The sequence below is a fragment of the Belonocnema kinseyi genome, chromosome 4, assembly GCF_010883055.1.
Source record: "Belonocnema kinseyi isolate 2016_QV_RU_SX_M_011 chromosome 4, B_treatae_v1, whole genome shotgun sequence".
NCBI classification, from domain to species: domain Eukaryota; kingdom Metazoa; phylum Arthropoda; class Insecta; order Hymenoptera; family Cynipidae; genus Belonocnema; species Belonocnema kinseyi.
In genome coordinates this window covers 106143719-106160112 of record NC_046660.1, presented here as the reverse complement: position 1 = coordinate 106160112, position 16394 = coordinate 106143719, and the positions used below count along the sequence as shown (strand labels likewise).

At 30.6% G+C, this 16394-nt stretch overlaps 1 protein-coding gene across 2 annotated transcripts in view; it reads left to right on the top strand.

Annotated features, from left to right (window-relative positions):
- The window catches only part of LOC117171898 (protein SPT2 homolog), a 39996-nt gene that overhangs the window by 3874 nt on the left and 19728 nt on the right, over positions 1-16394 (top strand). For both annotated transcript variants that reach the window (XM_033359547.1, XM_033359546.1), the window contains exon 2: positions 8051-8132. In XM_033359547.1, the coding sequence (XP_033215438.1) occupies positions 8054-8132 (79 nt within the window). In that variant the 5' untranslated portion in view covers positions 8051-8053. The remainder of the gene's footprint in view (positions 1-8050; positions 8133-16394) is intronic.

Here is a 16394-nt window from a genome sequence, read left to right as displayed (position 1 = left end):
TTATTATTTCAGTGAAATTATTTTATGCTTTTTATGTTGTGAACCATTTAAGTAATTATTAGCTGATAATTCTCTTCACACTTTCTTGATGTTGGTTCGAATTAGTGTCAAAGGTTACTAATAAATTAGACGTATAGAAATGCTGTTTCAATATTTAAAGGAGAATATACACATAATATAAACATTATTTGAATGCTACAATGGAAATAATTGTTTCATGTTTTTTTTGTGAACTGATTAATTCATTATCAACTGATTCTACTAAAAGTGACATTTTCTGGAATCAGTTTGAAAGCTTAAGATTAAATAAAAGTTCAAATTAGAAAAAAATATATAAAGTTAAAGGTTTTGGAATGTTTTATAACAGAATTATATTTTAATGGTTTTTCTTTTGTAAAATGGTCAATTGATTATTAGCTAATTAACGTTTTCTGATTATTAAAGTAAATAAACATTAAAACTTAGTTCCTAAAATTTAAGTAACATAATTTAATTATCGTCTTAAAGGTTACATAATGGAATGTTGGATCTAATTTGAATATTAAAAGTTAATTTAAATTTGCAATTATATCATTTCAATTAGATAATTTTTCAAATGATTCTGATATACTAAAATGTGTATTTCGATTCGATTTTTGAAAACATATGAAAATACGTTTGATTTCTTTCTGAAATTAGTATCAAAAGTTACCAATAAAACAAAATTTTCAAAAATGAGTGTGATATTAAAATAAAACGCAGAGTACATATTATTTTTATGATTGCATGAAAACGATTGTTTAATGTTTTTTATGTTATCATTTATCAAAAAATCAATTAATTATTAGATTAAAAATTGTTTCACAACATCGAACTAGATATATAACTTTTTATTATAGATTATTTATTATTATTTATTATTATAGATAACTAGAAATTAGAACTTTTTTTTCTACCATATTATAATTCCAGATTTTTTTAAGCAGAAAAAAATGTTTTGTTTTTTTCCATCTGTGTAATATTTTCTTTTTATTTTCAAAGAGATAAGTAAAATAAGATTATTAAAAAAACTCATTTTAAAAATTAGAACAATAGAAGCGTGTTAATAATTTTGAAATATTTTGAGATTAAATTTTTTAAAACAGATATGTAAACATTTTAAGCAGTTAATATTTCATTCTGAAATAATAATTTTAAATTTTAAAGATTTCAAAATTGTTAAAAAAAATATGGAAAATTTTAATACAATTATTTCCATTTTCTGGGATTTAATTCAAATTCAGGTAAACTTAATTTTTTAGGGCATCAAGAGAAGAAAAAGTATATTGTTTAGATTCAGGGGAAAATTTCAAACAATTTTTTTACTAAAGAGTTCTAAGAGCTCATTAAAAAAGATTACAAAACTTTTCAAATTATTCCATAAAATTTACAAAAAAGGGTTTACAAGCATTTAAAGCAACATCGTGTCAAAATATATAATTTTAGCATAAATTTGAGTAAATTTAACAGATATTTAGAACTTTTTAAACGATTTAAAAAACAATGAAAATTTATAAGATATTTTAGAACTTTTTTAAAAATTCAGGATAATGAAATAAATTCTTAGGTTCCCAAAACAATTTCTTTAGATTTTTTAATTTGAAAAATGAGCTTTAGGAGAAAATTCAAAAAAGATTTTGAAACATAAAATATTTCCTTAAATTTCGAGAAAGAGTAGAAGATTTTAAAGAAAAAGGTGTCAATTTTGCAACATTAAAAAATAAAAAATAAACTAAACCATAAAATTCTATAAATATTGCGAAGATTTAAGGAGAACAAAGAAGATTTTTAAACTGCAGAAGACTTAAAAAATGCAGATTTATGTGAAATTTTGTAAAGAAAAAGAAAGCCAGATGTTAAAAACGCAAACGTCTGGACATTAACGTTTTTTTTTTCAAATTAAAAATTGTGAACAAAATGTGTGGAAAAATAAAAACCCATATGGTAAAGTATCACACGCCCTTAATTAAAATAACTTTGAAAGGTCTCAAGTAAAGAAATAAATGTTATTTAAGTTCTTAGGAAAATTGAGGATTTGAGGCAGCTTTTTAAATTTTAAATAGCTTTTCAAAATTTCAAGAAAAATTCCAGTCAGATAAAAATATTTTTAAAAATTTAAGAATTTAAGAATTTTTTGTTGGCGAAGCTGAAATATTCAAAAATCTTTTATAATTTTCTTCAAATTCGTAAGAAATTTTTAAAGATTTTGAGGTAAATTTTTAACATTTAAAATTATTTTTCAAAATTTCAAGAAAAATTGGATTCATTTAAAAATATTTCTATGAATTCAAGAGGTTTCGCATAGATAAAAAATATTTTAAACCTTGGAAGCATATCCGAAAATTTATGGAATGTTTATCATTTCTTCTGAAATTATAAAAGACCTAAATATCTTTTGAAAAGGCTAAAATTTTTCTAATAATTTGTAAAATCCATTAAAATAAAAGATATATTTTTCAAATCTTCTACATTCTTTTTTTGAGACATCTTAAATATTTAAAGTTCTTTTCTAATTGTCTCATGAAAATGACAAAACTTACATAATTCTAAAAAAATTTCTGATACTTCTTTCCTTGTAAATAATTTGAAAATGCGTGTAACTAAAAAAATACCAAAAAAGCATTCTTTTGTTACGTCAAAATATTGTTTAATTTATTTCTATACCGAACTTCATCGTAAAAATCCATTTTTATTTACAAAACGTCTTTTAAGTTTTTTAAACTAATACAAAGAAAATGTTACGTAACTGAAGTTAGGATGTAGGAAGGCAAAAGGGTTTAAAATAACGTTACGTAATATGTAAACAAGAATATAAGTGTTCAGAAAATTGTAACAAATAAATTGTTATTAGGAAATTGAGTTAATGATAAAAATGAGTATGAAAGTGAGCGCGCGCACGTGAATATTCCTTAAACTAGCATCGGCCATGAGGGACCGTTCATAAACTACGTTACCGATTTTGGACAATGTTTAGCCCCCCCCCCCCCGGTGATAACCGTAGATCCCCCCCCCCCAAGTAACATATCCATTTGCTGCACATGGATTTTACGTTTTTTCTGCGTTAGTTTGCGCTTCTGGAAAGCTCATTCGATAATATATCCTTACGTGACTGTGTAGTTCGATAATGAATCTAGAAAAATGAAAAAAAAAGTGATTCTCGCCGGCCGGAATGGACTTGTTCGTTTTCATGGTTTTTATCATCAATTCACCGAGGACAACGAAATATTAACACAGTTGAGAAACGGAGATAAAAATACCGTATCGTTATATGGCCATCTGGCGGAAAATTCAATAACTTCGTTTAAATTTCTCATCGGGGAACGTGCTAATAAAACGCTATCTTGGTTCATAACGTCAAGATAATGTTTGGTAACGTTACGTTCACACAGCCCCCCCTCCCCCTGTTTCTAACCGTAGGTCTCGGCGTGCCCTCCCCCCGAAGTGGTAACGTAGTTATTGAACGGTCCCTAAGGGCCCTTCTCGTAATCATTGTTTTTCTTTCCTTCGGCACCGATGTTTCTTAAATTATTATTGTTTATTGAAAGAAAATCTCTTTTTCATGCGGCTTTCAGCGAAAAATGGTGTGTTATACTGCGATATACTATCATACTAAATTTCGATTTTCTCGGAACAGAACATTTTTTGGTATTACACCTCATTCTTATTCAACGTCGCCATATCTCGGGAGTAAGGTTTTATTTTTATAAAAAATTGAGAATACCATTTTTAATTTCCACCGAAATCCGATTTTCAGTACCTGTGAAATTTTAAACTTAAAATTCTTGGGCATATGACTTATTTATTATATATTTCTATATTAAAACTAACTACTGCATTTTTATCGCAATCTGCAGCCCGGCCTGTTTCAATTTATGGTCATAGTGTCACTTTGGGATTGTCAACTTCCACATCTATTTCCTCAAAACAGGAAATTTTTTTTAAATTATGTTTTAGGACAGCTACTCGTTCTGCCACCCTTCAGTTATAATATGAAATTACGGAACATCATTGAAATATGTTCAAATTCATCCTTCAAGTCTTAAAAAATGTAGAATTTTTGTAATATTTAAAAGAATGCAAAAGTACCCAATTCTGAATTAAAAATTTGGAACTACTTTAAGTTACTTAAACAAACTAAAAATATAAAATTCGAAATTGCCTAATTTTGAAACTAAAAAGTACAATATTGTACAATTCAAATAATCACACAAGCTTTTTTATCATACATTATATCTTTCACTGTAATTGAAAAACTCCCATTTGGTTAAAAATTCACATTTAATCCCAGAGATATTTTTTATCTGAAGTTGAATACAAACTTTGAAAATAGTTGAAAAGAGATGAATGGTATAGAAAATAGCGAAAAAATTAGCGTAATACTTTCATGCTTCCGCACATACAAAAATGAAAAAATATATTTTGCCAGTGGAGATTTTCTTTTGTTAGGAGATCTGCTCCTGAGTTCCATGTTTATATGCAGTCAAACTCTTCTATAGCGTGGATTTTGGGGCTGGCGTTGGATGGGAACTAGCTCATTATAGCCTACTCCGCGTTGGTTTGCTCACGCCTGAGTGACAACCGCAGATCCCGCGTGGCATCAATTCTCATAAGGGCTATAGAAGGGAGAGCTATTGAAGGTTTTCCCTGTACTTTATTTTTGGACTGCGTATGAACATAGAAGAACGTTCGTTATCCAATTCTTATACATTATTTTAATGTATAATTTTCTATAATATTTCCAATAATAATCACCCGGAAATACTATGAACCTGCTAAATCTTAGTTTAAATTATGATATTGTGGATCAGGGTCCTTAATTTTTTTGCTGCTTTTCGTTAAAGATAGCTACATGGGTTTGTATCACTTTTCTCAGAACGACCTTCTAGCTTCCCACCAACACAACTATTTATAGTATTCGATTCATTCAACTTAGCAAGATTTCTTTGGTCAAGACCTCGACATTTCATCCACATATTTCATTAAAAAATAAACAATGCATGATATAATTATTAATTCATTATTTGCCGTTGGATCGAAAAATGATCAGGAATTTATATTTTTTGTGACCCTCTTCTCTGAATCTGAATCAGTGATAAGTATACCGCTAATTTAAATCAGCGTATATACGCTGACAAATCAGCTAAATTTAGCTGTTAATCAGTGAAACCTTCCTGATCAGCAGCTAAATTTCGCTGCTTTAGCAGCGTATATGCGCTGATTTGAATTAGCGGTATACTTATAGCTGATGTAGATTTAGAGAGTAAAGAACCGAGAAATAACCGGGAATGTTGAAAGTTTTTATTAAAATTAGTGGTCTGAAAAGTTGCAATATGGATTAGTTGACATATTTCTCATGTTTCATTCAGTTAAAAGCCTGTAATACCGTTCATTTTGAAAATCGTTAAATCAAAGAAAAAACTTTCACTAAAGGACATCGAAAATAATTTTAAATTTCGTAGGATGCATTTATTATTAGTTTATATATTTATAGTAAAAAAATTGTTTAATCCAGATATCTAATAAATAAATTACCACATCCATTAGAAATCAGACAGATTCTACACTTCAACTCCCAAGCGTAAAAAAATACTAATTTCTTCTTTAAGCTTAGAAAACTTTTGATTTGTTTAAAAATATAAAAATTCTATTTTTACAAAAAGAAGAACATAATAAATTATAAGTTTTTAATCTAAAATTGTCGTATCCCATTTATATAAGGTTTTATATTAAAAATGTTACAAGATTAGAGTTCTGGTATTTACCTCGAGAATTTTATTTAAGATCGAAAAGTTTTTTACTTTATCGCAAAATCTACTTTTTCTACTTTATCTTCTCTTCATTGTTTATTCGACAATCAGAGAGAGGAGACTGATTGTTTCACGTCTTGTATATGGTATACCATCATAATTTTTGTGTGGTAGCTTAAGTTCTTTTGATGTTAGTTATATGAAAGTTAAATTTTTTTCTCACAATTCTCTATAAAAACGCTACATAGAAAGCATTTATTCGCATTTATTTAAGAAGGTATTGCAAAAATATGGAAAATTTCAATGTTTTCCCTAAATGTTAAATAATGCCTAATTTAATAAACATTTTAAAAAGTTGATAAAAAAGCTGGGAAAATTCGAGGATATCTGATATGTAGGAAAACAATAATAAAAAATCAAATTAATTAATTTTCAATAAATTTGTATAGAAACATCATAATTACTTACATTTTATATATTTTACAAAAATATTTCCTTCAAAAAGAAAAATATTGAAATTTGCCCAACCTTTTTGATTACTTTTATAATAATTCCAAGAACGCACTAAAAAATGTGTCATACATTAGATTTTATTTAAATTGTTAGAAAACATTGAAATATGCACTACTTTTGAAATATCTCCCTATAAAAAAAACACAATAATTTCATTGTGACTCATTTCATGGAGAATTTCGACAGATTTCAACCTATTTAGCACAAAATAAGATTGAAAAACTACATTATATTAACTGCTGTTCAGCATGAACTATTTTGTTGAATGACCGAGAATTTTTTTCCGGGGTTAAAAACAGCCACCCTGAAGAAATATTTGGTTTTAAGATCTCAGGAAATGAGTGTAATAAAATATTATGTTTGAACATGAACTAATAGTAAATGCGTGACATGTTCACAGCACAAACCAGGTCATTTTTTGTTTCAGGGCTTCGCTGAACATATGTTTCTACTATACGCTTTTTATCACTATCATTAAAGAGTTGTCTTTTTTGGTGTGAAATATTAAATTTTATATTTTGCATATGCTGAGTTCAATTATGTTTAGATTATTAACAAAACTTAATCACGAAATTCGCGATCAAACACTTCAGGAAAAACAAGATTCTTTGACAGATGCAATATTTTTATACGTAGGTGCCAATAAATGTGATGTGTTTATTCTTGAAATTCCAAACACAATGTCATTATATATGAGGCATGCTTACATCATGCAATATCTTTATTACAATAAGCATTATTTAAAGTTAAGTAAAAAGTTGACCTAAATATTATTGTAAATTACATTACGAATTCAATGTATTCTTTATTATACATTTAATAAAAAATAGAATGAGAACTGAACAATTCTTAGAAAATTATTATTTATCACTCGTAGAGTTGAATTAGAAAAAAATGATGGCATTTCAAGGAAAATTGAAAATTCGATTAATCCATTGCAATTCTTACTAATTTTGAAATCATATATATTATTTTGAATTATTTTACAAAATACAAGCAGAATTCTGTCGGCCATTGATTTAATGATTCTAATTATTAAAAGTCACGATTTACCTTGTTACTTCGTGAATCGAGCTTAAACATTCTCAAGGAATTCTTTTTCAGCCAATTTGCTTTTCCGGTCTCGTTTCAAGCCTCATGAAATTATCAAATATTGCTTTAAAAAAACCTTTACATATACAAAAAAATTGTCACCATAGAAGTTAATATATAAATTACAAGTTTTTATATGAATACAAAAAAAAACTGACTTAAAAGTAAATATTTATATTTGCGCAAATTAATTATTTCCCAAATTATGTTTCAATTTCAACTAGAAAGTGGATAAAGTTCTATTATTGCAATGCAATTCTGTTAAAAGGTACTTCTGTACATATCTTAGATGGCTAAAATAACTTGATAACCATGCACTCTGGCAGAAATGTTTTGACAATAAGAATTTATTATGTATTTATGTGACATTTGTACATGTTAAATCTAGGTGACCTCACTCCTCTCAATATAGCAAAAACATATTTAATTAGAGTTGGGGTGTTTCTTTCTTTTTAATCTCTCTGTCCCTTTTTTTAGTACGTGTATCAATAACTCTGATTCTTGATAGGCCCCTTGAGTTTTGAGACTCTTTCAGACTTTTTCTATAGCGTCCCGCCTTCAACTACTTCCTCTTGATCATAATACTGCGAACGTATTGTTGAAGGTCGACCACTATAGTGGCAATTATCAATGACTTCTCGAGATTCTAATAGCAAATCGTTACGTTCTTATGATTACAGAAAATGCCTGCAGCCATGAAAAACATGGTCGCTTTGGCGGTCATCTTCATCGTATCTTTGGTCGAAGCTGTTCCATTTTCGAGTGAGTTTAACCATATACATAATTACAAATGCTAATCTTTATTAGTCTGTTGCGAAAAAGTATTCTTTTCTATATTTTCTAGTAGGTTTCCAAATATTTTTCTTGTGCGAAATTAAATAAAACCAAACTACGATTACGATAATTAAATGTATTTTTACTCGTAACGAAAAAATTCAAATACTTCTAGAAAATTCTATATAATAAATTCTCGATTTTTGTAGATTATTTATAAGGTATGTATTTTTAAATAAGACAGATTAAAATTTCTTCGAAATATAAGTTTTTATGGAAAATCACGTTTTATATTGAAAGAAATTAATTAATCGAAATATAGTTTGATTGATCAAATGTTCGAATCTTATTTAGACGGTTTATATTTCATCCAAAGTAAAGTAGATGGATCGACTATAACCCTATTTTCGAGCAGCGAGTAAAAAATTATTCGATTTGGCTAAGTTTTCAATTGCCCCCAAACAAAACATAGTCAAGACATGCTCAAGACGTTTTATTAAGTCTGGCTTTGGACTGCTAACGAAACTTTATTTTTCGTTTTGAAGTCGAAATCAAAACGTGAGCAACAAAAGACTCCCAATACCTCCAAGGGTAATCACAAATCCGCATTCAATTTTACAGAATTTTTATATTATTTATCTCCGTCGTATCTATTTTGTATGTATTAATAAGTTTGTTAACATGCAATAGCAATTTATTTTTTATGGAAAATCTAAAGATGTGTTCCACTTTTTCCTATCTCCAAAAGTTTACTAGATGCTTGTAGAAAATGACTGTTTCAATCTTTTTATTGAAAATTTTATATGCCTGTAGTTCTTGAGAATTTCATATTCCCGGTAAGAAAGTGTGTATCGAAATTGATTAAAATAAATTCAAACGTGGCAAAAAAACGATATTAGTTTATTTTCAAAATGTTGTGAATTGAACCATAGAAGGAATTGTTCGGAATTGCCTTGAGTAATCTTCGAATTAAAATGAATTTGATGCTTTCTGATCTGCAGGGTGGGATTATGAATATTTTAATTTTCCTTTTTGGGAAATGTAATAATGTAAATAGATTGGTTTAGAATCACCCACAAATTGTTCTGGTTTAAAATGTTGACAATACTTAACGGAAGGAATTAAATTGACTTCAACATTCGTCCTCATCTTATGGCATCTTACATGATTAACTTGGCTTAAGTTTGTACCCTCTTTAACTGACATAAAATGTATTCATTCATTGGCATAAATCGGCACAAGATTAAACAGGATTGAAGTGAGGCGCCAATATATAATGTTCATATGAATTAAAATGTTAACGCAATGAAGGCACCCACCGAATCCCCTTCCTTTTTTGGTTTAGTCTTCTTTTCAAAGACAATAAAAAAACATTTAAAAACAATCTACCAAAATCTTAAGGTGAGCACCTTAAGATTTTGGTAGATTGTTTTTAAATGTCAAAGTCACAAGGAAGCCAGCATGAACCACCTATGAGATTTTACTGAATACTAAAACTAAATGGTTGGACATAAAAAAGAATTGAAATTTTTATATATTCTGAATGTAGTTTCTTAAATTAAAGCCGTTTCTCAAAAAGGGAACTAAGTAGTTTTTTGGTCAAAATGAAAATAAATACGAAAGAAGAGCCTATTATATGTCCTCTACTAAATTTATCAATGAAAAGTATATCAATAATCTCTAATTAATCTTAAAATTTATTACTAAGGATGATGAGTATCGAAAAGGAATCTAAGCAATTTTTAAAATATCCGCCGATGTTGGAGGTTAATATATAAATTACGATAAAAATGTTCTCAAATAAAAAAATACATCAAAATATTAATAATGAAAGTTATGAAAATAGATAAAATACATAAAATCAAACAAAAAATGTCGCTAAACGCGATTTGGAAAAGAAGTTTAAATAAAGTTAAAAAGTTTAATGTTATTTTTAAATTGATTTTCATATAGTATCTAGGGAATGATTTTCTTAAATTAAAAAAAATAGAGGGAAATTATTCGGTAAAAAACTATGAGAAAACGTCGTGGAATAGGGATCTTGGGATATAAATGAGTTGATCCCTTTTCCTCTGTAAAGAGTCTCCATTTCATGGAAATCAATCTAACAATTCTAAGGCTAACCATTCTAAAGCATAATAAGATTTGAATCCTTGCAGTTGACTCCAATGTTTATTAAGGTGATCTGAATAACTGAAAATAATTAGATTCATAGGTAATAGCACTGAAAAGTTTCTTTTTGGCATTTGGAGCAAATGAAAAAAAAAACATGTTAAAGTTTTAAACCAATTTTGTTTTCTATTTCTACCCATATTTTTTGCGCTTAAATTACATTCATTGGTAATTTCTGTAATTAATTAATTAATCATTATCACGTTTTTACATTCCATCTATTTTTTCCTGTATGTCAACCTTCTAATGACGATTCAGACGGTTACTGATTAGGGATCAAAAATTGTAGTTTTTTTGTGTCTGAAATGGCTCATGTTTCGCAAGATCCGTGAAAAACAGAAAAATCTCTCACCCGAGATCACTCAAAATTTATTTGCAACGCCACAAAAAAACTTTTCAGTACTATTTACTAATGATTTTATTATTTTATTAAATGTTTCTATCAAGTTTATCTCAATTTTCAGGCATCATCTTATAGCCACCTGGTCCGCCATAATGAAACACGAAATAGCTAATGTACTCTGTACAAGTTTCCGTCATAAAATGTTAGGTCTCCTGCGTTACAAAGAAAAAAGTACAATTTTATATAAATTTTGCTCAAACGTTATTAAATATTTCAGGCTTATCACAGATTTACAAAGTAATGTTTGATCTTTTCTAGCTACTTGTTTTCAGTTTCGACTTTTTTATGCTTGTAAAAATATTGTTTTCGATACTTTTATGTGACAATGCAGTTCGAATTCTGCTTAAGGAAATCAAAATATGTATCTTCAAAGGAGATAAATGATCTTTTAATTAAAAAGTATCGAACTTGCTTTAAATGCAATATATATACCAACATTTTTACTTTGAAAAGTTTAAATTGCTTTATTCATTCGCGAATGTTTTTCATTAAGATTCCAGAGAGAATAATGACAGTTTTGCAGTTATTTTAAAAGTCGCTGGACTTTCGAACTTCAGCTGATTCTCTCGTAAGATTCTTTAAGTTAGTTTTCCTTAGTTATGAGAAAATTTATCTTTTTGGTCCCTGAAGTAATTATTTTTTTAATTTTCGTAATGTCTGGTTGGTCTGATATCTATCGCCTAATTTATTAAAGTGCGCCAACACATATTTGCATTTTCGTTTTAAATAATCGTGTGCAAACTTTTGTTTCTTTTGTATAATTGAAATTATAGAATATAGAGAGGCCACTGGCTTTCAATTATGAAATAGTTGTTCGTTGAGGTGTTTCGTTTTCGGTTTCGTCCTCCGTATTATGCTTATTTAATAACTTTATGATCTGGTAGCAACAATTCGAAATTCAATTGGGATTTGCTGGTTGTTTCAGTAAATTTTGTATGACTTTTATACTCTGTATTGGTTTACAAAACTGCCTTCGTTTGTATATATTTGCCTTTAATTTGTTGAATTTTATTTTCATTCAAAACTTTTAGTATAAACTGTTCTTTAAACGCCTAAAGAATAAGAAAAGCATGAAGGGAGGAGACCTATATGTATGTATATTTATAATCTCTCCCTTTTGCGGGTTTGAGGGCCTCCGCTTCCTGTACCTAGGTATATTTACATTCCTTCCTTAATCTAACTTACCAACTGCTTATATTCTAATGTTTCGCCCCTACTTGACAATCAAAGTCAATAATAACATTGAAAAATAATGCTTATAATTATATTAGTGAGCGATCTTTAAGGGCTTCCGTTTCCTCTTACCTTAAATAATGCATTTTCCACGATTTCGAAATAAACTTTTGCTTATTACTTTCCTTTTTCAGAATTACCCTTTTGGCTCTACCATATTCTCTTGCTTTCCTTCACTTCTTCCAATTTCATCATCCACATCATTCCCAGTCCGTTACCATCCAAAATCCATCTTACATACTCATCCCTACTCAGCTGTCAATCTTCCTCTCTGGTACACTTCTCTAATACAATTGCCCATGACTCCATTTCTTAGCCACATACTCTACACAGATTCTCCTCTTCATCCATCCAATATCTACAAGCTGTCACTCTTCCCATTCTAAATCGTACCATTCTACTCCATGTATCATCCTTTTTTATTTTTTGCAGATCTTCTGGTCTCGTCAGCTCTTTGACCATCATATACCATCTATTGTACCTCGAATCCATAATATTTTTCTGTCTCTCTTCTCCATGCTTTACTAATAGCTCTAAATCTATGTCCAGCCACTCCATAACCCTTTCTCGTATTTTACAAACCCTCATCATTTTTTTCCTTTCTTCATCCCATTGCGAATTTCCCACATTGCCTCTCGTCTTCTTTTTCTGAACTTCTTCCAAACATACTTGTGTGATTCTACTCCCCTCTCCCTTTTTCAACTTTTCTTAAAACTTCCACTCTCTTTTAATTTGTCTAGTTACCATTTTTTGCCTCCCTAATTCTTCCCTTAACATTTAATCTGGATAACTCCCGCTAACCCCCATTACCTATCTCAGAAGTCGCTCATGCATGCTTTTCACTTTTCTATGTTCCTTCCATCCCCAGACCTTCACTCCATAACACAACACCACCAAAACCAACGCATTAAACAACCAAACCCTCACTCTCCAATCGTCTTTAAACCTTCTCTTTCCTGTACCCCATACTTGTCCCATTAATTTCCTCGCCCATTCTATTCTTTTCCTCACCTGCACCTCGTTTCCACCTCCTGCCTCAAACCAAAAATCTAGGTAACAGAACTCCTCCATCCTTTTCACTGTTTCTTCTTTGATCTTCCAAACGTAATCTATTTTTTTTACTTCTGAAAAATATCACCTTGGTCTTCTCTACGTTCACCGTCAGATCTTTTTCTTCCACATACTTTTCGAAAATTCTCATCATTAGGTTCATCCCCTTTTCTTCGTCCGCTAACAGAACCACGTCGTTCGCGTAAGCTAGACCAGCGATTCCCAAACTACTGCCAACGGTCACTAGCCCGACCACGGTCGGGGGAAGCCATCCCGGGCCGGGCAGCCCCCGAGGAGGATGCCAGCCCGGGCCCAGTCACTCGACAGCTCCCCCGCTATGATGATCCTTTCATTGTCATGAGATTTAAGGCTGTTTCAATAACTAAAATTATAAAGACATGGCTCAATTCAATTCTAATTATCTGAATCATTTTCCTGATATAATTTTAAGAAACTGAAAAGAAAGTTGATGAAAATCGGTTAATATTTGGAGTAATTAAGCATGTTTTAAGTACATGGAAAATTACAAGAACTGTCAACTGGCATTGAAGATATTAACCGATTTTCATCAAGTTTCTTTTCATTTGCTTAAAATTAGATTACACGGAAAAAAATTCTTAAGGCGAACGAGTGAATCAAGAATATATTAAACTCAAAGAAAGTGTACGCTTGGATTAGGTGAAACGTTTAGTTAGAAGAGTTTAACATTTAGATACTTTATGTAAATTGATCTGGTAAATCAGTAATTTGGACAAAATTGCTAAGTTCGAAAGTTTATTATTTTGGGGACAAATTATGTATAATTGTATTATCTTCAGATTAGAAAAAAAATTTAGTTTTTATAGAAATATTTTAACTTAAAGTAGCCAATATTTCGTCTGGTATCGCGAAAATGAATTTCCCTGAAATCCGTGTAATGCATTTGGAGGTCAAGTTTGTTGTTTTTATCACGTTTCTTGATATTTCAATATAGTTATCGCCTGCAATCGAAACAAATGTAAATTATTATTACTGCATCATAAACTCCATTTAATATTAACATTCGTGCACATTTTAAGTGATAAAAAGCGTTTCATTGTCCGAAGTAAATCTCAACTATCACTGCTCCTGATTACACCGTCGCCACTTTATTTCGCTGCTCAATTTTTTTTACCGGTTAGGAAATTGATTCAACTAATTAAAATTAATTTATTAACATTTTAACACATTTTAATTTTTTTCAACCGGTTCTAATTATCTCGGGCGAAAGCATACAACCTCCCGCATGACCGGCAGTCAAGTATCCCACTTGAGTTCCAGTATTGGGAAACAAATTGTAGGGTGGCGATCCTGTCCCTCCCTGAAAACTGTAAAAAAGTTTGGGAAACGCTGCGCTAGAGAGTATATTTTGGTGTTGCCCAAAATCGCCCCCCCCCCCTTTCCCTTTCTTCTTTAGCTACTCCTCTAAGTCAGTGGTCGGCAAACTTTTTGCTTAATTTTCAGGTATGGTCAGGCTCCACCCGACTTAATTTTTTCTACTACTTTTCGGTCTATTCATGTACCTTAGTGCGAGTCAGCTTACTCCAGCAAGGGTCTTTTGTCCACAGGAATGTCAAAGTAAGGATATTTTAAAACTTTTAATTTTTCAATTAGCGATTTGAAAATAGCATTATCAGCATTTACGAATTTTTCCGATTCCAATGATATATTACTTGCATACAAAAGTTAAAAATTTGAAGGAGTTTATAATCAAGAAACATCAGATTGACAGTCAATTTAATACTAAATACTTCTCAAACTTTCAACCTTTATAAACAAATTACATGTCTTTGGAATCGGAACTATACGTAGATTCCAAATATATTACTTTTAAGTCACTGATCGCAAAATTACGAATTTTTTAATCTCACATTTTTGTCCCATTTTCTAACAAAGGACCCCTGAGGAAAGGGGTGGTCTGGCCAAGCTCGCAAGTACTGCCCTGAGAGTAGGTCACAGGGCAGCCAGGGCAGGCTACCCTGCCCAGGGCAAGAGCGTGCCGACCACTGCTCTAAGTCAGTGGTCGGCAAACTTTTTTCTTCATTTTTAGGTATGGTCAGGCTCCACCCGACTTAATTTTTTCTACTACTTTTCGGTCTATTCATGTACCTTAGTGTGAGTGAGCTTACTCCAGCAAGGGTCTTTTCTCCACAGGCATGTCAAAGTAAGGAAATTTTAAAACTTTTAATTTTTTAATTAGTGATTTGAAAATAGCATTATCAGCATCTACGAATTTTTCCGATTCCAATGATATATTACTTGCCTAGAAAAGTTCAAAATTTGAAGGAGTTTATAATCAAGAAACATCAGATTGACAGTCAATTTAATACTAAATACTTCTCAAATTTTCAACCTTTATAGACAAATTACATGTCTTTGGAATCGGAACAATACGTATATGCCAAATATATTACTTTTAATTCACTGATCGCAAAATTACGAATTTTTTAATTTCACATTTTTTCCCATTTTATAACAAAGGACCCCTGAGGGAAGGGATGATCTGGCCAAGCACGCAGGTACTGCCCTGAGAGTAGGTCACAGGGCAGCCAGGGCAGGCTACCCTGCCCAGGGCAAGAGCGTGCCGACCACTGCTCTAAGTCTATCAGCAGCATATTAAAAAGTAGTAGAATCAAAGGGTACCTTTGCCTTAGACATCTTCCTGTCTAGAATACATCCTCTTTCTCCTTTCCTAGCTTCACCCTAATCCTGGTTTCAGTAAAAAATTTTCTTTATCCTCTCCACCAGCCTTCCCACTATACCCCTCTCTTTCATTGCCTGCCATAACACTTTTCTGTTTACTGAACAAAAGCTGCTTTAAAATCCACGAACAACGAGACTAATTTCCCTCTGTTTCTCTCTAGGTTTCTGTTAACCAAGTAGTTCAGTACGTAAATGTTGTCTATCGTTCCCATCGCTTTTATAAAATCCGTCTGATTATGTTGGATACTTTCTGTTTCTTCTATCTGACTCTCTAACCTTCGTTTTAAAGTTCTGCGTATATTTTGTAATGGAAAATTAATTAATTTAATCAACTCTGCAATCAAATGTTTTCTTTTTATACAAAAATACATTTGACTAATTTGCTAAAAAATAACAAGCGCGTAGATAACTATCTGTGTATTCTTTTCTGAAGGATGTTTATAACAATGACAATCATTATAATATAGCAAGCACTGAAAAAAATGGTTAGTTGCGACAAGAAGCCCATTTTAATCTGAACCTTTACGTATAAAGTGTAAACACGTGTAAAATATTGAAGAGCATCGTACAGATCCTTAGGGCGTCCTCTACGGCCTACGCCTAGGCCCTAGGGTACCTTTTCACGCAGGTCTGTTTTGAAATAATCTTGGAATGAATATATTTCATAGGAT